A 25,161-nucleotide genomic window follows, 5' to 3' on the forward strand; every position below is an offset into this window, starting at 1 on the left:
CCTGGCAGGATGACTTCAAACAGAGATCTTCATCTTAGCCCTGTCGAAGCTGCTTCTGCTTTTACATCAAAGAACAGTAGCTGGAGTGATAAAAAAAAAAAAAAAAAAGGCCGAACAACCCATATCTCAATATTGCCAGACAATGTAATATTCCATGCCTGTAGTTCAGGCAACTGTTTATCGAATTGTTTGGTTACAGGTGAGTGCACAACCTCTGAGTGCAAAATTAGTTAGAAGTCACTTTAGAATGAGTCCCTATATTTTGCCTAATTTTTCAGTCTAGTTCCTCATATGGCTACACAACACAGCAGGTGAAGAAACACAGCATAAATTTTTTCCTGTAGCAATTAAGCTGCACATTTCCAGAATTAATATAATCACATAGATGGTGGCACAGTCCACAAGAAGTCAGGATCTTCCTATTTTAAAGCAAAGCAGTAACACAGCTGAAAGGAGATAAAAGAAATATGGTCAGCTAGAATGCTTGACAGGTCCCTTCTAATCCATAAAGAGCATTTAGATAGTATTTCTAACTCATACTCTCCCTGTGATGAATAGCTAGAATATGACAGAGAAAAGCATTTGCTTGTACTGTCCAAACTTGATCTGCATTCAACAAAGTGAGAGCTGTTTCTGTAGCCCCTTGCAGCCCATCTGGATCTCGGGTATGAAGACAGATATGTGAAGATATTTGGTCTAATTATCACTGCTCTATTTCTAGCAACAAGAAGATTGTAAAGAGAAGAGCTTTAAAATGAAAATGCAGAAGATCGAAGTCATTTAAAGCAATTCTCCAAAATAAACGGTAATTGTATCTTAAGATTGTTCACTGAAAAAAAAACATAGATCCTTAAAAATGCATCTTCAGGTTGCTGGGCTCTTTCTGTACAAGCATTTATTTTCTGATCTTGGTGAATAACTGCATCATTCCCAAGAGTGAAGCAGCGTAAGAAGTTTTACAACTTGAGTATGAGGAAGTAAAAAAAATCTCAAGAATAAAACAAAAGCAAAAAATATTTGCTGTCCTCTCTGGGTCCTGAGTATACAGATCTGGATCTGTTAGGTTATAAAAGATGTCACCGAGGTTGCTCCAAGCTGGGGCTGTTTATATACACAGATCATTCAGATTTAATACACTTGCCTAGACCTGGCACCAGAAAAAGACATTACATTGGTGGAATTTCCCTAAAGAGAGGTCCAAAACTCTGTAGCTGTTAGGAGACTAAATAAACCAGTCTAAGATATCCTTTTGCCCCTAATAGCTTTTTGTCCAGTTGAGGACAGAGGATAGCTTACAAGAAGGCTCAGGACACGTGGCATAACCAGTCTGCAATTATGTCGCAGACCCATGAATTAAACAGGTTCTCCATAAATGATCAATTTTGCATATTTAGTAGCAAAGCATATACAATTAATAATTTCAATAAAATAAATGTCTCTCTGGAGCTAATACAACTTGGGGTCTGAAAAGATATAGGAAGGAACCAGAACTTTACTTATTTCTGTATTTACATGTTAATGAGGGATTAATGGGCAGAGGGAGGCAGAGGGTGGAGGGAGCCTTGCTCAGTCTACCTACTGCTAATGTGTGCACTGGGGAGAGGCACTGGCTGATGGTATATATCAAAATAAAATTACTACCCCTCCTGGAGCAAAAGTAAAAAAAAGTAAGCATGTAGAGGGAATTGTGCCTTATATACACGGTCTTTTATTATAAACTATATCCTAGAAACACAATCTAGCAAAGACACACTTCATTGACACAGTCCCCAAGCACTTAACTTAGCTGGCTATACAAACTGTGAGGTAGATTATCTGGTCTTCAGAGGCAGAAATGTTATCTTTTTTAATGTATGCAAATGTAATGTAATTGTATGATATTATGGTAGATTATTAGTAACTGCAATAATAACTCATGGGTGCCATATTGTACCCGCTGAAGTAATTGGCAAATTTCCCAATGATTTTAATAGAAGCAGATTTGCCAATCAGACTCATTTCTTTCTAGAGGAAAACAAAAATGTCTTATAAAGTTCTGCAACCGCATATGACTATGCAAGGCAATGAATGATCACCATAAACACCTGAAAACAGTAGATTATTATCAATTAATCAAATGTAATTATCCAGCCTGTGGTCAGTCTATGTCACAGAGTTAGTATCTACACCTCACTGGGCACCACTCTGCCAAGAAATTATTTTGATGTATTTTGGCTGCCATAAATGTTTGGCATTTGATATTAATACCCTGCACGTGTGAAAATATTCCCCAGGACTCTGATAGATAAATTTTTGTGGAAGTATTATATTGGCCTCTGTTTGATCCTCTGGCACAACACTAAACAGGAGCTATTTAGTTGCAAGACTAAACTGCTCTTACAAACTCTAAGAAACTGCATGGATAATTTGTTTATTTTCTCTGTAAGTAGAAGTTCAAACAATTTCTGTGCTTTTGTGCTTTCATTTGCCCATAAGGTATTTCATTAATTAGTAATCACATACGCCACAGAACACATTTCTCAAGGAGACAGGACTTTATGACCTACTGGTCTGGAAAAAGACATTACTGTAATACATGCATATAGATTGCAGGTGTATTTCAGCCACTGTAAATAAGTATGGAAATATATTTTCATGCAGGTAACTTGCATGAAAGCTTACAACTTCAATTTCTTGAAATCAGTACTGAGAGCACCCTCCCAAACCTGACTTGGTTCAGTTCAGTGCTGCTGGCTCCCTTCCTGCTCAGACAGGCGCAGACTCCCCCAGCCACAGGCACCCCCAAATCTCCCTTCCAGCTGTGTTTCCTGATGATGTAGAAGAGGCTTTAGGGAGACAGCAGCAAAACAGCTCTGGGGTAGGGGCATTCCTCTGCACGTCCGTGCAACACATGCTGCCATAGAATCAAATTATACAGCACGTAACTTCACGGTGCATCCCCATTCAGATCCTCAACCTAGACATGGAGAAAAATGCGGTGGCTTGCTCAGTTTCAAAATAAATCAGTGCCAGTCTGAAACAGTCCATGCTTTCTGACTCACAGTTCCTTTTTCTAGCTATTAGGAGTAGGAGAGGGACGTAAAGGAATACTTTATGAATGTTGCTCAGTCAGGCCAGATTTGAACGACATAAGTATACACACTTTTTAATGTAAGATGAGGGTGTCAGGAGAATCCTGATACCAAAAAATTTGAGTTTTGCAATAATTTCAGGAGGGGCTGGATTATCTCCATGGTACTTGGCAAAAAGGTTGAAAGCATTTTCAGTTCTTGTAGTCCCCATCTGTCTTACATTTCATACAAAGCTTCATCCAAAAATCCTTAAAACAGCATCATAATTTTTGCTTCATGAAAATGGCCAAGACCATACACAAAAGGGATATGACTGTAAACAGACTTAATAAAAGGTAAACAGGCTGCTTTCTTATTATGCATTTTGTCATTAGGTTTTTCTCTGATGGCAAAACTTAAGTGACCAAAGCCAAGGATTATGATCTTTTTACTTACTGATAGTCTAGAATGACCTCCTGTCAATTTATTTAATCACTCATCACGGGTGCTATAAACAGCCTGTCTCTGTAGCAGAAGGCTGAACACTTTACTTGGTGAAATAACCTTTTTACAAAGGTAAAAATAAAATCAGTGCTATCTAAGAACTGAAATTTATTTACTCTCTTGCAGACGGATCCCTCGCAGTCAGAGAGCTACTCTGCTCAAATATATCAGAGTACTTAAGCTATGCAATTTGGTGTTTAAAAAATGAATAAATAGGCTATGCACAAGAAGAACGGCTTCAAATATTAAAGTTCTTGCTGAGAAAAATGTACTCTGTGCATCCTAATGGGACAGAGATGATTGCATAATGGCTCACTTTGCCTATAGCTTATTTTCTACATAGAGTATCTGAAATCTTAACAAAAGATAGATAGATATCTAGAGATAGTTTAAAAGAGAAAACAGCTTTAACACCTAGTAATCCTTCACGCTGTGATTGCATGCACCTGGTTTTGCCTCAATGCTGCTTTTCCATAAATTGTGGCTGGCTGGTGATATGAAATGACTGCATGAAGATCACAATTTTCCACAAATATTAGATTAAATATTTAAATTAAAGACTTCCAGCTATTTTTGCTCTCTTCATAACTTTCTCTTTAGGCAACAGATACATTCCTAATGCAAACTAATACAGATGAAAGCAACAGTATAAAGTCAATTTTGCCTTAAAAGCCAATGTCAAGTTTGCACTGGTTTGCATCAGTTAGCTACGGTATCTAATTACCAGCTAATGATAGTGAGTTAAGCTAAAATCCCAGCTCCCCTACTATCTTTAGCTAAAATTACAGAGGGCTGTCTTCAGAGGGATTTTACTTTCAACTGGAATTAAAAAACACACATTCTGTTTGGGTTTTATCTTCTTTTAGTAAAGACAAGGTCTTTTTACCTTTTTATTCTTTTTCCATTAACATCTGAATGACCAAGTTGTATAAGATGCACGGAAGATTTCAAAAGTGAGTTCTTGAATGCTGATGGAAAGCAAACCACGTGCCCTGGACCCTGCCAGCATGGTGGAAGTGGGCATTACTGCACTGTGGGCTTGTCCCCTTGGAGAAGGTAAAATAGCCCCTCTGCTATCTCCACCCCCCAGCCAACCTCCACAGCTGATTGCTTTATATCACCCTTGAACTATTGCCATTTAATACCTTAGAGCAGCATTGGATTGCTTGTTCTCAGCCTACAAACACTTCAGAGACAAAGGAAAAACACCTCCCCCCCTTTTTTTTTTTTAATGGAGGCTATTTTCTGGTTGATGGCATTTTTTGCTAATATGCACAAATTGCTCCAAAATGCGTTGTTCTCTTCCATATGTAACAATGTGTGCCTATTGTTGCCACTTTCTTTTTTCCTTTTTTTCTGGTACAAAAGTAATAATCATGTTCCAGTGCAGCAGGACTCCAAAGAAAACCTCACTACAAGCATATATTTAGGTTCAACCATGGGCATCATATTTGCTGAACTCACATAGGCTGAGGTGTAGGAGCAGAAATGCGAATTGAAGCACCCTGACCCAAGCCATTCCGCCGCTAAGCAGCCTCGAGCAGCAGTACCCAAGCAATTCTCTGCCAGGCTGGTGCTATTTACAGGGAGCAGGAAGAAGAGAGGTCATTCACATAGGAAACCATGAGTATGAGCTCTTAGAAGCTCCAAAGTTTGGGTCAAAGCCCAATCTTCCCTTCTTTTGGTTGAGGCACATGCAGCTGAGAAAAGATGTTGGTTGTTTTGTTTTTTTTCAAAGGCCAGGAAAAAAACGTGCCAATGGTTCATGTTTTACTTAAAGTTGCAGTTGAGACTTCACAAAGAAAATCTGTGCACTTTTTATTTCTGGTTCAGAGGATTTACATGCTCTTTCTAATGATCTGGGCCTTCAGCAGTGGGTAATGCTTCCCAGTCCCCAGCTTAGTGCTCATGCAAAATTGAAGCACTTTTGAGGCAGTTTAGAGCCTACAGATGAATCTCAATGTTCAGGCAAAAATGAATAATGGTTGTTTAGCACTTCACTAGAAGAAGCTGAGGAAATTATGGAAAAAAAAAAAATCTATTGAACTTCAAACATCTGGGAAGCCAACTGAGAGCATCTGAATTTTGAACAGCATGTTTACATTTCTTTTGTATAGTGTGTGTGTGTGTGTGTGTGGGGCGCTAGGGAAATGAACAATAAATGGGTTTGTGTGTAAATTTTTATATAGAAATATACATCAAGTTGTTTTATGTTATTGACTTACTGACATATACATGTGTATGTATATAAAATATGTATCTGCACATGTATTTACATACCACACCCACTCTGCATGGTTTTGAGAAGCAGAGACAATGTGAAAATGCCTTATTTCTGTGAACTTAATGCGATGACACAGTTCAGTGGCTACTGCAGCTATTGTGGGAACAAGGACAGTCGCAACATGACACAAGGGGTCACTCGGGAGCCTTCCTCAGCAGTTTTCCTATTTTTTAGTCCATGTTGTGCAGGGACAGCAGGTTGGGGGAGAAGTGTAAAAGCCCCACTGTTTTTCATTGTTGTTGTTCTGCATGCTAGGGATGGCATTTCACAGCTGACTTAGGAACCTTGAAAAATAATTAAAAAGAGAAAAATTAAAAGGCAAGCAGCTGCTTTCAAAGCAGCTTTGTCCAGTGCGCTGTCAAGTGAAGTGACTTTCTCCAGACAGAGATGAAGCTCTAGGAATTTACCGTCTGCTCCCCCAACCCAGTGTGTTTTCAGGGTTGTGCCAGTGCAGCAATCAAAACATCAGCTCCTGAACGCCAGATTTTTCTGAGTTTACAGTGAATAAAAGAATCATTGCAGAAAGGCATGCGAAAAGGCAGCCTGGTGGCCACAGAAGTCATTTGGCATGTACATGTTTCTGGATACAGCACAGCTCATGATCCCCGTCAGCTACAGTGAGGCACCAGGGATGCAAGAGAGTTGCTCTGCAGATCCATGCAGCTTTGACATGAAGAAAACTCCTTTTTCATTATGTAAGAAAATGCCATCAGTAGTATCCCTGTAATTCTCGTTGCCTCATTTTTTTTTTTTTTTTTTTTTTTTTTTTTTTTTTTTTTTTTTCTTTTCCTGTCTGGGTACCCACTCTGACTGAATTCCAATACTGGTTTCCAATGTAGTTCAAGAACAAAAGGATTAAAACTAAACCCCGAAGCAAGCCTGATCCACTTCTAGGCATTATTATTCTTCAGGCCTGGCAATCCTTCTTCCTCTTCAGAGGAGGCCACGGCAACCGACCCAGGTGCAGTGTCAGCACTCATTACAGAAACATCATTATACAAGTCACTGGGAAGCCAAAAGCAGCAATCAACCAACCGAGATCCTCTCTAAAATCAAAACCTGGGAGCAAATAATAGAAGAGGCTGCAAGGGCCTAAAGATCGGTATTCAGGGGGAAGAAGAGACACAGAAGAGTCTGACAAAAGACTCCCTTTCTGCTCTCACAATCAAAATATGAAGAAGGATGAGAAGTTATGAGGAATTGTGAAAGGCATCCCATCAAAACCTGATGAGAAGGAGCTGTACATAACCTTGCAGGTGAATGGCAGTCCTGCTGGTACCTACCGCATCACACTGCTCATTTATGTACAAATCAGGAATGCACGGGAACGGCAGAATGAATAGAGGCAGTGAACCCGCAAAGGCAGCATAAAATTAGAGCCTGTGTGGGTCAGAGCTGCATGTGACAGCTACCTCTCTTTCCCTTACGTGCTCACAATGATTTGGTGCCCTACCCGCACAGTGAAAAAAGTCTCCCTGAATCTGATCTATGTGCAATGGTTGTTCCATACAAATGGCTTTTTTTATAGAAGGATTTCTCCAATGTAGTTTTAAGCAGTAGGAATTCATCTTCAGAGAACGATTTCACTGTCTAATGAGTTAAGAGAGTAAAAAGTAGAAGGTACTAGTCAGGTAACGGAAATATAAGCTTACACAGATGTCAAAGAGACTCAAGACAACAACACCTAAATGTCTTGCACAGTCATCAAGACCCCAATGTCTCTAAACAGCGTTATAGCACATTTCAGTGACTGCATCGGACTATAACTTGTTCTCATTGAAGAAAAAGTAAGGTATAATTTTGACCTTCCATTTCCTAGAATATTTTCAGGGATTTTTGCAAAGAAATTACAGACCTATTAATCCTACTCATTGTCATATTTAATTAAGTGAAAAACTACATTTATAGGAAAAAATGTTCCTGCCCTTGCTCTGCTGCGGTGCTACTGACTGCAGAACTTCTGTTTGACAACACACAAGACCTTGGCTCTGCTCTTTTCTGCCACTCCTGTATCCAAAAAACAGTTGTTTTCCATTTAGGCAAGCGGATGTAGGATGGATACTAACCTTTGGGACTTGTTTCCAAACCAAGCTGACATTTATTAGGCTTTCAGGCACCAGACCGCCCTCACCACAGGGGCTCCAGATCCCACACAAAGGGCGTTTGGCTCCAAAGGAGCCAGGGGATGCAGATGGAAAGAGAAAGCATTGCTGTGCAAAGCCATGGCTAGTCTGAAGCTGTGGTGGGTGGACTGATGTCTGAAGATGTCTTTTGGGGAATTAATGGGATTACAAGTGTGTAACAAAGGGTTTAATGAAGGAAAAACTTGGAGGGAGATAAGGTGTAGGCTGGAAATATTCAGAGGGGTATCTTCAAATGTTTTGGATGAATGCACTAAGCATCTATATTCCTCCTCTTATTTTTTTTAAATAATTTTATTTCCTGTCTCAGATTTGTTTTTCTAGAAGCCCATAGGAAACCTTCAGGACAATTAGGCGAACAGCTGCAGATAGGAAGTTAATGCTGCAATAGGAGATGAATAAATATCCTAAAGCTTTTATCTTTTGGTCCCAAAGCACTCTGCAGAGGTAAATAACAGAGACGTTGAGTGATTTGCACAGACATACACGATGAATCCACAGAAAATTTGGAATAGGCAAATGACCCTTCCCATGGGCCCATCATTACCCAGAGGAAGAGCATGAGCAGCACTAACTTGCAGGAAGGGTAGCTCCCTCTGGGCTGCCCTGTCAGCATCCCTGAACACCCTGGAGGACAGAGCAAGTGCAGAGGCTGGAGGAGCCCACCTCAGTCAGCTCAGCAGCATGAGGGCAGGGGGTTTGCGAGGTCCGTGGCTGCTGTCTGTAACAGTGCCTGGACACGCACTCCCTCGGGGCAAAGTACTGCTGGAAAGGACAGCATTAGCAGAAGAGCAGGCAGGCGTCAATGGCGGTGAACATGTAAAGAAGGTTGAGGTCTAAGATCTGGAAGCTGCCTTCTACAAAGACTTACAGGGACAAAAACCCCCACATACAACAGTTTGATTCAATAAGAAATGAATAATATGCTAATACATGTATTATATGTGAATACTGTTCTCAGTGGAGTCTAAACTCAAAAACCACAAAGTCTTTTGCAGACTTCTATACAAAAAGATAATGTCCCTGGGTTTGAGGGGTGTTTTTGTATTTGCTTATACACAGATTTCCCTCCAGAAGCAAATACCTGGCCCAGTGTTCTTATTCTGTATATAAAAAGATTATTTCCCTTCTTTAGGTCAGGACTGACCTCTGCGATTTCTCCACTCTCTTCAACAAAAATAACTACATTTTGAATTTACAGCCTAGAAAATGATGATTCTCTGCCTCTCTGTGAGTGTGCTTCTTCTGAACCTTTAAAAATGGCTTTTTTCTTACCAAAATATCCTAATTACTCAAGATAAGCAGAAACTTTGCCTGCTTGCAAAAAACGTCTGCAGCAGCTCTGTTGTCAGGTATTCCCTTGGTCTGGGCATGCTGGGGACCATGTTCCCAGCAGCTGATTTTGAAGATGCAAACCGGGAAGAGAGAACTCCTCTTGCAGCAGTGATGGTCACGGGGCTCCATTTCCCTGGGAGGGCTGCCCGCCAGGCCATGGGGAGTGATAGGCAGACAGAAAATGGCCCGAGTGACATAAAAAATGGCTGCAACTTAAATGTCAAATAGGAAAGAAGTGTGGGTTATTTCCTATACTTTTATGTAAGTAAACAGCCCGTGTTTCCCCAGAGAATTCCAGTTCTTTGGAGAAATAGAGTTGTCTGCTCGTTTCTGCACCAGGGGCAGCCTTTCAGGCCATACATATATATGTGTTTCACTTACAGCATCCTTCCAAAGAGGAGAGAGACTTCGAATTACTAAAGAAAATGGACTGTAGTACCAATTCTAACCCACATCTCAAAACTATTAATAGAAGCATTTGGGAAGAGATACACAGACATATTTTTAAATTTCCTTGAAATGAGTTGGATTAGGGCAGAGCATTGAAGGAGCAGAGTTAAAAATTGGCAATATGTTCCTGAGAAATAATTATTTTGAATCAGGGTGCTTGATGTTTGTAATGGATTTGATCCAATGATAAATGGAAAATAAAATGACTTGTGACAACAGTGGAATGAAAACAATCCTTATTTATGATATGTGGCTACCCTTACTAACATAACCCCAAGGTATTCTACCCCAGAGAGTCAAAATACTGCAGGCTAAGTATAACTGCAGCATTTAGCATCACTTGTCATCGCCTTAGTGAAGTTAATAGGGATAGTGGCCACATTTGTTCAGAAAAATAGCTTTTTTCCCCTTATCTTTGGACTCTTGAAAAATAATATGGAGAATTAGGAGGCTACAGCAGGTCAAGAAGCAAAAAGAGATTAAGGAAGGAAGATGTGCAGAGGGGGAAAACGGAAATAAGGAAAGGAAGATCTGTGAGTTAGAGAAAACAAGTAAAACATTACCCCTCCACATTCTTCTCTCTCAGCTGTGTTTACATGGGGATAGAGGACACTTGAATTTTCTGTTTGGGCTCCCAGATTAAGTTCTTCAACACTGGTATTCAAAGAAGTGCTATACTTGAAAACAATAGATTCTTTCTAAAAAATACGAACACAAGTGAGCACAACTTCTCAAAATGAGAGGCATATGATGATCTTCGATGTATAATCAAAGGTCCCAGCTTAAACAATGTCCAAACAAGTTGATGTGACTTTTGTCATTAGGGCAATGCAGCCTTCTAAAATGTGGTGTCACAAACACCAAAATAAACAGTTTTCATGAGATGTACACACAGAGAGTAAGATAAAGTGACAGAGCATTGTGTGCTGGAAGTGATTTTTCTGCCTCTATACATGGTGCCAGAAGAGCAGAGACAGTCGCTGTGGAGGTTTCCCCACTGCTGTCTTGGACACAACATCTTGTAAGAGCTGTTTTAAAGGCAAAAGGGCAGACATCAATCTTTGATCTTTCTGTTGAGAGGGTGATCTATTAAAGACTTAGCTAGCTGGGTACCTACTCCCTTGACAGGCTGCCGAGCCCATTGCTTAAGGGAACAGCCTCCTATTTGCCAGATCAATGCTGATCCTACATCTAAAGTTCAATCTCCTTTCACCAAATCTGTGTCATCCAAAAATACTTTATTAATGGGAAAGGTAATGGTGAGAGGTAAGCACAGGATTCACAGTGGCAGCTATGTAAAGAAACTGAAACAAAGAAACAAAGATTTCTGTCTGAAAAGAAGAGCATATTCATCCACCCAGTGCAATTCGATAAACCCTCCTCATCAGACAAAAATCTTATTCTGAGCCAGTTTCTGACTGTATCGTTTTCGTTGATTTGTGGGGAGGCAGAGAGTTGAAGGTGGAGCTGAAGGGAAAGTCCTTAGAGCCACCTATCCTCCTTGCCGAAGGCTGGGCATCACCAGGATGCTCCTGGGGGGATATTAGGTCTTCTGAGAGCCCACTTCTGAAGACAAGACATGGGAAAAAGGATTGGCGACTTAACAGAGCCTTCCTCAGCATGTCTTTCCTCTGAGATTGCACAGATAAGCCTGCTAATTTTGCATTAGCTGAGACCTCAGGCCAGGATCAAAAGTCTTTTTTCTGTCTTGCTGCTATTTGGGAACATGGAGGAGGTCATCAGCAAACTCCCTGAGCCCCCCTCTCCCTATGCATCCCAGCAAAAGAAGACAGAAAGTGTAGGCAAACAATAATGCCAGCTGAATTGCCCAATATGTCTATTTAATTAGCACTTAGAAGAGTCCCAAATGTTGTTTTCTCCTTGCTTGAAGGAGAAAGAAGAACACGTCACTGGCATTGCAGAGGGCAACAGGGGTTTTATAGATCATTTTACCTTAGTAGTCATGGAGAAACTGTTACAATGCATATCCAAATTGAAAAGACAGAAACAAGGTTCCTGTAGTCCTGATTTTTCTCTGTTGTACATTAGTGGAATGTGAGGTTTGATTTAGCAGAATTTAATTCCTCTGGAAAAATGAAAGGGTCCAGGACATTGATTTTCTATACATCTGCAACTCTCCCATCACTGCAGAATTGTGTGTGTGTGTGTGTCTGAAAACATTTTTCCATAAAAAGAACACATGCAAAATAAAATATTTTGCCACAGTCATTTTCAGAGGTACAGTAATTTGGAAAATGTGCACAAACTGCTCTAACAATTACAGCAGCTATCGAGCTTCCTGCCCTGTGACAATGGAATTTTCTTGCCCCCAAAAGCATCAGTTCTGCAGGGTTCCTTTTACTTTCATTGCTGTTATCTTTTATGACAGTCAGCCATAAAATCAAATGTGTTCCCTCAAAACAACTTTCATCTTTGTTTTTTAAAACCAGTGTTCTTACTCTTTACATATATTTTCCACATTAATGGGAAAATATTCCAGCAGAAACATAAAAAAGACCATGCCCTGTCTTGCATTTCACGTACATAGGAAATGAAAGAGTCAAAGATGTGCACTAAAGATTTTCAAAGCACCCATTTGACTTCTTTATGAAAATGCTTAGCTTTTTCCATAAAGAAGAAAAATTCCAGTGACTCTGAGGATTAAAAAACAAAATGTAATGATTTTCTATGTAAAGCTTCTGGCTTCTCAGACTCAATCATCGGAATTTTTTTTGTAAGGCTCTCTCTTCAGGCTAATTTAATTAAATAAAGTGGTACTAGAACACCCTGTCACTATTACTGTTCTAATCCTCTCCAACCAGAAGGCAACAACTCCCACAGAGTCCCTGTGCATGTTCTCTACAGCAATGCTTTACCTACTGTTTAAAAATATTCTATAGTGCAAAGTGCATATAATTATAATTCTTGTTTTATATCTTCTCTCTGTTACAAAGCAAAAAAACTATACATAGGAAAAATATATAAATATTTATTTACCTCTCTTAAAAAAATAACCGTCTTAATATAGTCAAAATTTCCATCCAGCAGCTCGCTTCAATGAGAGCTCAGCTGCACTCTCACTCCACCTCTTGTGCCACTGGTATTGCTGTGCTGTTGTCTCTGCTTTTATCAGTGACAGAAACAAATTTGCCTTATAAGAAGAGTTAATCATCTCTACATAGATTTCATTCCTGGGCACAGGCTCAAAGTCCATGAACACATAATCTTTTGCAAATCAAAACCTATTTCTCTCTTTCATGCATCATTTACAATCCCAAAATGATGTACCGCTAGCATCACACCTGTATTTTAGTCCTCTTTCTTTCCGATTACCCATCCTTTAGAAAAGAAAGCACAGGTGACCTTTACTTTTTCCCTCTCATATATTTTATTGTCTGTTTGTCTTGCTTTCCTTTGCTTTTCTACCTAAAGAACTGAAAGAGAAAGCCTGGTTCAAAACAGCAGCAGGGGACCGCCTCAGCACGCTGCTCTTTTTCATATTTAGGCGGAACAGACCTTAAGAACAGTAAAATATCAGAAAACAAGAATGCACCCATTCTTCAGTTGCTGGGATTACACGACTGACACTGACACCAGAAACACTGAGTAACCGAGATCCCTTTGAGCCCCGGGTTATCCACGTAGAGGCTAGACCTAACCTTGTTTGTGGACAATTTCTCCAGCCTCTCAAACTGCAAGCCCGAAGCCAGCAGCGGCAAAGGCTTGGGCTGCCATCCTTATGCCACCCTTCAAGCAGCTCAGCCACTACTGCTGCACCCTAGGTTACAACCACTGTGCTAGCTACCCAAAAATAGCAAAAGAATCCAAAATAACCTCAAAAATGGTAGAGTCAAAGGGCTTTGCCAGCCTGATGGGTGCAAGCTGCCAAGCTGATAGCTCCTTCTTCGGGCATCAGAGTGAATCCTCACAGTCACTGTCTCCTGCAACTTTTTCTCCAGCTCCATCTGCAGGGGATATACTTTCCTGATCTTCCATTGCTTTGAAAAAGATATTATCTTACCATTACTTTCAATATATCATTTTCTCATTTCTATACTAACTATGTGCTATGAACCCTAGATTCTCAATCTACTTACAGGAAGGTGCACAAACACTGCAACCGTGACGTGCATTAACCAACCTTTTGGCAACAACCAGGTTTACTGACAAATTTAGGTTCTGATGACAGTTTCATTTTAACAAGCTATTAGTGTGACTGCGTTTGTGGCTCTTGTACTAATAATGTGATGTGCGCAGCTTTTGACATCCTCCTCCCCCCTAAACTCCAGTAGATTATGTTAATCTCTAATTGGATATGGGTTTTGTTTGCATATAATTGCTGCTGCTTGTTATGCAAAATATTTGTCCTGTAATATAGTCAGATGCATCTCTTTTCAGGACTGGCCCTCTACATTTGTAGAATGCAATCTGCTTTACCACATCATGAAGTTTTCCTACAATGAGATTTTTGAGGAAAAAAGAATGAATTTTTCTCCTGTAGTGAAAAATTTCACCTGTAGCAAAAGATTTTAATGTTTCTGCATGACAATAAAAGCTTAAGAAATTAACACAGTGAGAGCTGCCCTCCTTCTTGTCCTTCTTCATTCTAGTGGACTTCCATGGATGAAAAAAATTAAAGATGTATTAAGTAACAATATTTTCTTTTTTTTAGTTTTTCTGCTGCAGTCAGCTTGTTTGAAAAGCCAATCGTTACAAACAAATAAACAGGCCCAAAGTTTAATACAGATTTTCTCTACAGTCTTTCTTCCTACACCCACCTTTTCTTTTTCAAGCTGAGAGCACCACAGTACCATTAAAAGCTTATGCTTTTGATCTCTGTGCAAATAAATGAGCTGAAACAAATAAAACCCAGTTCACAAGAGACTTCCAAGACATCTGGTGGAGTTATTTTTCTAAGTAATTAGACCAAGCGGTGGTGTAATTCCCAAATGAAAGGTACCTTCTTGCTTGGTATCCAGTTATTTCTCAGAGCCATCAAAACAGCAGTAAGTCCCACTTCTCTGCTTGCATGTGACTCAAACTCTATTGATTACCAGTGTTCCCAAATGGGAGCAATCATATTTTTGATTTACACTGGTTTATTACCCAAGATTTTAAACCTTTTGTCTCTTTCTTTTTGGTACAAGGGCCCTATTTTTCTTCCATGAATGTCAGTGTGATTTCTGGTATTGACTAAGGAAGGATGAGGCTCATGGGTGGTTTGGGGGTTTTTTTGTTTGCCCTTTTTTTTTTTTTTTTTCCTTTTTCTTGCTAACCTACTGTAGTTCTTCATACAGACTCTATGGAACAGGCAGAAAAGTGTAATGGAATAACAGTCAGCTGCTTGCTCTGGATCAATACGCTGCTCTAAACTGTGCCCAGGTGTGCTTTCTCCTTCTTTCTTGGTAGAAGCTGATTAAATTTTTCCTTTTTTTTCTCAAATCTCTCCAAGAAAACATCGTTCTAGGAACAATGCAATTGCTCTTTTGCACTTTGGGGAGAATGTAGTTCTTGGTCAGTGACTACGATACAGTGCAACCACTGGGAATCTGTGACACAGGGGAAGTTAACAGGGAGTAGACCTGGCTGATAAAGCAATTCCATTTTTTTTTTTTTTCACACGGTTCTCCTGTTTTTCTTTTGGTTTTTGTTTTTTTCTTTTTTTGTTTCAAACTCATGCAGGGTGCTCTACAATCATGGTTTAGTAACTGACCTGGATGCAGACACCACCTCTGTGCTGTGACAGCTAATGTTGAGTAATGCCAGATAGAGAATTCACAGCTGGAACAAGAGTAAAGAAAAGTAGCTGCCATATGAAATAGCTGCTAGATTACAATGGTGAGCTTGATATTAAAGCTTTATAATTCTCATCCCTCCATGACATAACACAAACTCACCAGAGGTTTCATCTACTCTCTCGTCCACAACATGGTCCTTCTGATGAACCCATTCGCTGTTGCACTTAAAATAGATCTGCGTGGCTGGGCTCGCTTTGCAGTACAGATTTACAGGCTTATTCTTCACAATGTAAGCCTCTTCAGGTTCGATGAGGAAGTGGGGCAATGGCTCTGGAGGATCAGATGGAAACGTTTCTGGAAGTTCATGAAAAAAATCATCATCTGTAGAGAAGAGACAAAAAGGACAAATGAAACAACCCAAGTTCAGCTGGCAAACAAACACTTTCTGAAAATTTCAAAAGGAGCATACTTTTCAAATAAAATGCTATCCGTGGAGCATTGCTAGACTGAGACTTAAATGCACTGCTGTTTTCAAACTGGAAGAAATTGTTCTTTACATCCTGAGCTCTCTTTCCTCTATGTGATGTGACAGGGATGTGCACATTCACATGTCTGGGAACGGTCCTTTGTTATCATCACCGGCAATACTAGCAATAAAGCATTATGTTAGCGCATGGGAGAGTTGCCTGCAAAACCATAAAAAGAAATAATAGAAACTTTGGGAGGCTTCAAGGTCACACTTTTCAATAGTGACTTATCGCACCGTTTAATCAAGTGCATGCACATAGCTAGTATTGGCTGAGGCTGGTACAAATAGGAAATAGCGCCTTTCGTTTCAGATGAGCAATTTGAAATCTGCTCTAAGGGCAAAAGACTAAATTCAAGTCCAGACTGCACCTCTGTTTTCGTACTGTGACTCTCTTGCTAAGACTGCTAATGAAGGCACCAAGCTCTGTCTTTTAAACTTTGTTTGTAGTGCACTGGTCATGCTGACCTCACTACGAGGAGGAATTGGGAGCTGGAACATGGGCAGAGCAGCTGTGAGAAGATGACATTTTGGGACAACGTGGATGCAAGGAACCTCTGCACCTCTCTGGTGCTGATGGTAATGAATAAAGTCAAGGTAAGAGTCCGGAGAAGGAGGAAAAGAATCCAACACACAGGAGGCAACACTGAAAACACCGAACACATACTTCCCTTTCTCTCTCCCCCCCTCTTCACAACCCCCCCTTCCCAACCCCTCTGTCTTCTACATCAGAAAGCACTCATTCAGCAGAGAACAACCCTCTTCACCTGCCGTCAGTGCACAGGAACATCCAGGAGGCTCCCAGCAGCAAAGGCAGGGGCGGGACACACACACACCAGGACACAGATGACAACAACAACACACATACCAACTACTGACAGATCCACCAGCAGCAAGATGACAGTCCTGAAGGCCTTATTCAATCTCCCCCTTTTTGCCTCTGAATCAGCTATCGTTATACACAGTGACAGCCGCTGATGCTGATCAATAAAACACCACAGAACATCAAACTAAAAATACTCCGGGAGGCTGCCTATCTTCTCCCTGCTAGTCTTCATGAAGATGAAATGTCAGACGGCTACCTCCCCATACCTGAGACATGCCTGTGTGGGCAGTGTCCAGAATTACAAGGGGCATGAAAAGCTCTACTTCCAGCTACTGCTCTTGCAGAGAGAGAAGGAAGAACAGGCACAGACGAAAGAGACAGGGAGACAAGGTAATATGGCTACCCATCCATGTATGGCGGTAGACTGTGTGTCTTTGTCAGTAATGGGAACACCTTACACAGCAAAAGATTCTGTGAACCTCTTGGAACTACTTATGAAGAGAACATATGTTCATCAATTTATTATTTTATTTTTTTCCCCTTTCATATTAATTTAAAAATACTCCTGCCTCTTTGTCTCATTTTACAAAGACTAACAGGCCTGACTCACTACTGCATCACTCCCTGAGAGTCAACAGAAGTGAACTGGTTCAATGACCGAAGAAAAGGCCACTAAATAAGGCCTGACATTCTTCTATCAAAGGAAAAATCTGTGACACAGTATAACAATTCCATGTCCATCTCCAACTAATCATCTCTGAATACTCAGATAAAATTTAACTTCTATCACTTTCCCATCCTTCTTTTTTTTTTTTTTTTTTTTCTGACATTTCCTTTTCACTCTGACCACACCAGTCTCCTTTTTCTGCAATCCCATTTCCCCTCCCCATTAGGTATTTCTTCCTTGCTCCATTTTGCTCCCCAGTTTTTTCCAAAGAAAAAGACAAGTTACAATAAGTTAATGGGAGCCCACATTTGGTGTCATGACAATGAAAAATGTTTGAACCGAAGCAAGAGGCTTTTCAGCATTCCTCATCCCCTTCTACCCATATCTCCCCTTTTTCCCCAGTTCCACTGTCTCCCTCTCGCACATGCTGCTCCATAGACATCCACAACACAGAAACATTAGAGATGAATCATTTCCCGTGAATTGCCACAGGACGTATCTTTTTCTTCTGGTCATTTAATTGCAAATCAGCAAGCAGACAGATGGAAACTAACAAAGCACACATATGTTTTATAATTAAACAAGTATTGCTTCACTAATTTTTGGTGACTGGAAGAACAAATGTATTTATTTTCACCACTAGAATTCTGCACATTATCAAAGACAATACTTAGGCTGCCTGACCAATTAACTGCATCTTATCAAATATGTAGCTAGAAAGTCTAAAAGGAGGGGTCAGCAAGTTGCTGAAAAGAAAAAAGGTGGGTTTTTAAAATTATTTCTTTAATCAACGCAGATAATGTGTGTGGGCTTTGGCTTTACCTCCTGAAGGTAACTGCTTCTAATGTTTAAATATTATTTTTATGTTAAAGTGAATTCACAGTGCTGCCCGGTACATGAAAACCTAGTCTCACATTTTGATTGTGGCGATAGCTGTTTCTCTCCACCAGCCCGGCATTCTGCAGTCATGCACAAGCCAGTTTTCTTACTGGCTTCTTGCTATAATTCCACCTTACTCTATAGCAATAATAAAGCCCAGTTTTATGTTTCCAAGCTTTTTCTCATTGCTATTGAGAGGCATCTGAATGCTCTTAAATGTTAGGGATATAGTTGGAAATCATTCACAAACTGTCACGCAAACGGAGGGCACAGAGGCTGCCTTGTCCCCGGAAACTGGCATTTAAAATCTGCAATTTCAGAATAAATTTAAGATAGCTAAGACAGATTTTTGGGGCTTTTTAAACTGGAGTATGTTAATTTGATCCCTGCCCTCATACTGTTGCTATTAGTAGCAACATTGGAGGTATTTTTTTATAGAGCAGATTCTTAAGAGGAGAATCCAGAATATGACCATGACTGGGTTTTCCTGTGTTTGGCAGAAGAAAGCCCAATCCCACTGCAAAGCTAGTCCTACCTCCGTTAGCATTCAAGCCCCTCGCTCCAGCTATTCTCTGCTGAAAGGTAACAGGCGGGTTTTATCAGCCTGCGTGGGCTGTGGCGGGAAGACCCTCGGTGGTCCCTGCGTTCCCCAAAGAGACGGGATCGGCTGCCGCGGGGAGGCAGAGCACCCCTCCCCTCCCGCCCAGGCACGCCAGCCGCCGCCGGCTGAAGTGGCAGGATGGGGGTTTACAGGCAGACGGGGCGTGCAGCTGCGGCCCCCCTGTGCCGGGCTGCGGCACTCGCCTCTCGGGGTGAAGATGCAATGAGGAAGAAGAACCTTAGATGCCGTCATGGCGGCTCGCCCATCGCAACAGGCGCAGCTGCGGCAGTCGGACGATTCGGCTGCTGGCTTGGGACAGGGTTTTGAACCATCAACCTTAACACACATCTGGGATCCAAGTCTTACATTTCATCTTTTTTAATTCCACGGAGACGCTGTTATGCTTTCACTGTAATGCTTGCAGCAACGTGCAGCCATAATGATAATGGCAGTGTAATTATATAACAAAATATTGTTAAAAATCCAACACAGATATCTACCCCTGAAAATGTCAATACAGGACATTTGACCGTGCTGAGGTTTTCTGCAACTCTCTACAAACTGAACTTTTGGTAACACTGAAGCAATCTCATGAATCTGTGTTTTCACAAGGCCACAGTTTCCAATGACCTAATAAACATTTCCATCACAATTTCTCCTGACCAGCCCTAGCTAAACACAGGTCATTCCTCTGTCCATTCAAAAACCAAACTCTGACTTAGTTTTTTCAGGGATGACTTTGTTATAACCATGTGGCCTGCTGAGCCTGTTTCTTTAATTTGGATGGGGGTTGCCTCTCACTGTGTGTTCCATCGCTATACGAGGAGATAAATCTTGCCTAAGACTTTGATCCAAATCTTCCTGACAGTTGTCACCAGTTATTTAAAATGTTCATCTCCCAATGGTGCAACAAAGCAGCAAACTTTATAACTCTCTTAGTTAACTCTCTTAAGTAGTTAGACATTTTTTCTTCTGTCTTGAGTCAAAAAGCTAATTAAACCATTTGGGAGTGATCTGGGAGTGTAGATACAACCAAACACTAAAAATTCACATACTTGATTTCCAATCATTATGTCAACAACATGTGCATCAAGTTCCCCTTACAACCATGATCAAACACAAATATGAGACACACATCATTCTCCCCCGTTGTAACAAATCCCCTTCTGTGCTCAGTAACTTTGAGATGCAAGTTTACTTCTGCAGTATGTCACATCCATCTTTATTTTCACATAATAAAGTGTACAGCCCATCTGTTGTTATTGACTGATTTATATTAGCAAGACAAAAGACCTGAGTAATGGTACCACTAAACTGGTTTCACTCATGCGATTCATTCATATTAAGAAAATAAATATTAAAAAGGCATTTTAATTTATAAACTTCATTTAGAATTTTTATTTTAGTTGCTGGTCCAAATACAGATACGCTCTTTTGTCTTCTGTAGGATCTGACAACTATATATATTTTTTTTAAAAGGCAAATCAAATGCAAAATCTATAGCAGCAGGTGAAGTGCCACTGAAATCAGCATTGATAGGAGCTGGCATGGACTGTCACACATAGGAATTTTAGTTTAAATTTAGTTCTATTTTCTTTCAAGGTAAAAACAAATATTTGCCTATGTCAGGAACCTTCTGTTGTTAGGAAAGGTCTTTATTCTTTTCATGCATTTGTTTGCAAAATTGTACATATTATAGCTCTTCATGCATATCAAGTGAAAAAGGAGATTTTATGGTATACTTCCCTTTTTATGGACTAGTATCCCCGCTCTAATCTGTGGCAGGAAAATATTGTGCTCCGTACACCAATCTATTCATCTCTAGATCACTAGTTTTATTACTATATATCAAGCTTTAATTCTCATCAACCCAGCATATAACTCACTATATTTCTGAACTGTGAGACTTAAACTATTATTGCTTAGATCATAATATATTGGACCATTATCTCTTTGTGCGAGACCTGAAGCAAATTCTTCTCAAATGGAATTTACTTCAGAATGATTCAAGAGCAATTTAAAATGAATGGCTACAAAGCTAATTCCATTTGCATTTGGATGCCCATCACTCGGCAAGATCATTCCCCATGCGTTGCAAGAAAGGCAGCTGGAGTTAACTGTATGGATGGGATTTCTGTTCAGTTTTTTAATGTTATGATTAAAAAGCTTTCTAGAGCAACAAGTACTGTTTACTGTGAAATTAACAGCAGGTGCTAGCTCAGTAAACCAGCTTATCAGGATGGAGGCAAGGGTTTAGATTACAGTGCACACATTTTCAGGAAAGGAAAATTGCTCAGCTGGAAGTCCTTCGGTCACAGGGTTTTCTGTCATCCTAGGAAGGGCATGCGGTATCATGGTGCCAGCAAACAGGAAGCAAGGAAGCAAAAAATCCTGTATGTCATATAGCCTGCCCCCCACTGTAGAGCCCTGTAACACTGATGGAACTATGAACACGAAATTAGGACAAGTTGAATGAGAAATGGGAGAAAACAGGATGATTTTCTAAGAATTTCTAGTGAGTAGTTTCCATGTCAGAGAGCCCTCTCAACTCTGCCTCAGTCCTGGTGACCACACAAGGACAAGAGAATGGGCACAGCAAAACGTAGCCTGTGCCCTGAAAGAGAAAGCACTTTTTCCTGCCCTGCCCTGTGAAAGAGGAGGAGAAGGAGGAGGGTGGCTTTCTTAGTGCTTAGCCTCTGTCAACCCTACCTCCAGCTGATTGCAAGGTGGGTATGCAATAATACAATCATACGTTATTTGTCAGCATCTCAAAAGTGGAAGATTTCACCAAATAGCCCAAGAAAATTGCAATTTTATAACAGCGTAATATTTGGCCAGCTTGGGAGCCTGGCATCTGCTTGCTTGTAGCTGAATTCACTGCAGGCCTTTACGTGACTAAACACGAGGCTTGGTTTTGCGGCAGCCCACAAACCAGATGCTTGCTCTCATGGGAGCAAGGTCAGGGGAATTTCAGACTCAAATTTACTGAGCACCCACTAAATTAAGTGCTCTTTTCGGCAGGGAAAGCAGAGTGCAGGCATGATCTGGGAAAAGTGATAGAGAAATCGATAGGGCATGCAATGTTCATCTTTTTTGGGCGACTTCAGTCCAGGAAGAGAATAAATAAAGACTGCAAAGAGGAATGAACTTTCCCTGCATTTCCAATGGCTTGGTGAAGACCCTCCTAGCACATCTCAACAACACATCCCCAGGAGGTTCAACCCAGGCTTTGTATGCACTTAGAGAGCAAGGAACATATCCACTGGGGGGGTACGTATAGACCAGAAGGCTGATGTGCAGGAGTCTCCCCCGCCAAACACACACACAAATCAAAGAAAACCCAAACACATCCTTTCCTGTCCTCCTACCAAGAAAGCAACTTCCACGGAGGCATGGGAATCAATAAGCGATCCATTGTCATCCACAGGCCCTAACCTAGAGCCCTTTTGAAAACCCAGACGATGGGCATCTAACACATCTGAAATACTGGATTTTTGTTTCAACTGGAGAGTCCAGGAAAGAGGTTTCCACTATTTAATGACAAGCTTACTACAGTGGACATCCCGGGCAAGTAAGTGGGCTACCAAAGGCCTAATACAGTAATCACGCCTGTTATGCCCACCTTACCTCGACTAGCCTTTCTCAGAAAGCTGGGAAGAGCTGAGCGGGGAGAAGAAAGTGCCCTGCTTTCCCTTGCCAGAGCAGCGCGTGGCCTGGCATTAGACAGGGTGCTTGCTAGGACTGGGACCTGTGGTTCCGAAGCAGGGACGTGTTGCAGTGGAAGAAGCCAGAGGAGTGGCCGCTGGTGCGCCCGGCTGGCAGCACCACGCCGAGCGGAGGCCTCTCCTGCCGGGCACTTCTCTCCGTGCTCCTATTTCCAGCAAATGCTGCACAGTCTGATATAAAGCCAACAGCAGAAGAAGATGAAAGAGTACATGGTTATCATTGTGGACACTGTGCAACCATGCTACCTACAGCAATCAGCTTGTGCTCCATCTCCCCTGCTTTGATAGCACCATCTCCTTCTCTCAGGTCAATGCTTGGAATATGTTTTGCCTGGCTTACCCTGGTAAACTGCACTGCTGGTAATCAACAATTAATTCCAGTGGAGTCAGATCTGATTTGCATCAAAGTAAAGAAAAGGAGAATCAGGTCTAGATGAGGAAAACACTGACTGTACCAGCTTTATAAAGCAGCTTGCATGTTATATATTACTGTCTGGGATAAAGGAATCTTCCCCCAGTTTGTTTAATTCATAATTATAATTAAAATTTCTGTTTCTCTTGAAGCTAATGGCAATTTTATCATCAATCAGGTCAGAGGCAAATTAAAGACAAACATGTGTCTTCAAAACACCTCCAACAACCCTCTGTAAGGGAGAGATTCCTTTATACATCCCATTGCTAATCCAAGACAAAATTTGTGGGTATATACACAGACATGACACTTAAGGTTCTGTATCCAGAACTTCACCATTGCCCTGGGACAAACTCCATCAGATTACCAGCTGCTGCCTAAACATGGAAGAGATGGTACAGGTACTTGTCAGCACTGGATTCGGTGTGGGAAAATGCCAGAACATGATATGATTTCCCACACAAGGCAATGAAAATACTTTCTGTCACATATGAAGATCACCAAGTTGTTCTTTGGGCAACCAGATTTATGATAATTGTTGTCAGTATAAGAAATCTAACGCAGTAATCTGCAAGTCCTATTTATTATGAGGCTGCCTAACCATATAAATAGATAAAAGAGGATGGAGGCAAATCATCGGGAGGTGAGGCTGAATTATGAGCACTGACAGTGTGAAACGTCAAGTGAAGAGGCAAAGGCCCTGTTTCTTTGCTGCCCTGTCCTGTGCACCAGCAGTCACATCCCTCTTTGCAACACTTTCATTAATTCTGATGGAAACCTTGTTGTTGTGCTGCTGAATAAGGTTGGCTCAGTTCCTATGCCATGGCTATCAAAAGTACAGCACCTTAAAATAAAACAAAAGTGCTTGTACAAACAGCAGGTGACATCAGTGACATTTCTTGGTAATTATTATCCTGTGGAAGATTGCTCTCCATTGTCCAGTTGTTCTCTCTTTCCATTTGTTTAAAATTAATAAAATATTAATGCTTAAAAAAAAAAACTGGGTTGCAGACTGTCTCTGAAACTTTATCTCCCTTGCTCTGTCATGTAACAAAACCACAGAGAATAACATGCAAGTGTTACTTTGCCCAGCACACATGCTGTATTCCGTAAGTGTGAGCTCTGGGCATTTAATCTAATTAGAAAATTAACATGACTCTTGTTAGACATGGTTGTGCTGGTAGAGTTCAAGCAGTTTGGCTGCATATTATTGCTAGTTCTGTTTTCTCTGATACAAATGCAACGTATGAACAGCAGAGAAACTTCAGTGTCAGATCACGAGACTTTGTGTCTTGCCTGTAAAACTGAAATGCGTTTTTCCTTTTTTGGATTCTAGCTTGTGATGGGTCTGCACAATGGCACGGGATCTCCTCCTAACCACCTGCAAAGCGAAGTCTCATTTGAAACATTTCTGCCCCAGCTGCCATTAGTAGTCATAATGGTTGACACAGGGTCAAAAAATTATTAAACCTCTGAGGAGCATCATTTCCTCTTCAGTGTTAGGCTTCACTTTCCTTTGACACATTAGTCTTGAAGCAGCTCCAGGCTCTTGACCCCTTCTTTAACCCTGATAACTAATTAAAGATGGACAAGGCTTAGGCTAAAATACTTTTTGTTAAACCTATTCATTCTCAAGTCCCCTTCAGGCACTCTTTGTCACACAGGACAGAGCCTGCCATATTTACATGGACATGAAAGTAGGTGCCTGTTACAATAATATGAAAAATCTCTTTTTACAAGACCTAACTTAACCTTTGTGGGTAGATGGTAGGATGCATTTTACAGCATATAAAATACATTCTCAACACATACTGGAAACAAGTTTCCTGGGTATAGTCCAAAGCATACAATTCAGGAAAAATCTAAGGATAATTAACTCTCTCTCTATTTTTAGAATTAGAAGTTCAGACTCAGGTCCTTCATCCAACTGCTATGTCAACAGTCCGAATGTGGTATCCCAAATACGATGAACAAATAAAGAAGTGATCCTATCTCTTCTCATGAGAGGATTTCTTAAGGCTCT

At 40.8% G+C, this 25,161-nt stretch overlaps 1 protein-coding gene across 3 annotated transcripts in view; it reads right to left on the bottom strand.

Annotated features, from left to right (window-relative positions):
• The window catches only part of UNC5C (unc-5 netrin receptor C), a 271,714-nt gene that overhangs the window by 87,682 nt on the left and 158,871 nt on the right, over window positions 1-25,161 (bottom strand). For all 3 annotated transcript variants that reach the window (XM_042807594.1, XM_042807593.1, XM_042807595.1), the window contains exon 2: window positions 15,662-15,883. In XM_042807594.1, coding sequence (XP_042663528.1) covers window positions 15,662-15,883 — 222 coding nt within the window. The remainder of the gene's footprint in view (window positions 1-15,661; window positions 15,884-25,161) is intronic.

The sequence above is a fragment of the Tyto alba genome, unplaced genomic scaffold, assembly GCF_018691265.1.
Source record: "Tyto alba isolate M040663 unplaced genomic scaffold, T.alba_DEE_v4.0 Super-Scaffold_6, whole genome shotgun sequence".
Lineage (NCBI taxonomy): Eukaryota > Metazoa > Chordata > Aves > Strigiformes > Tytonidae > Tyto > Tyto alba.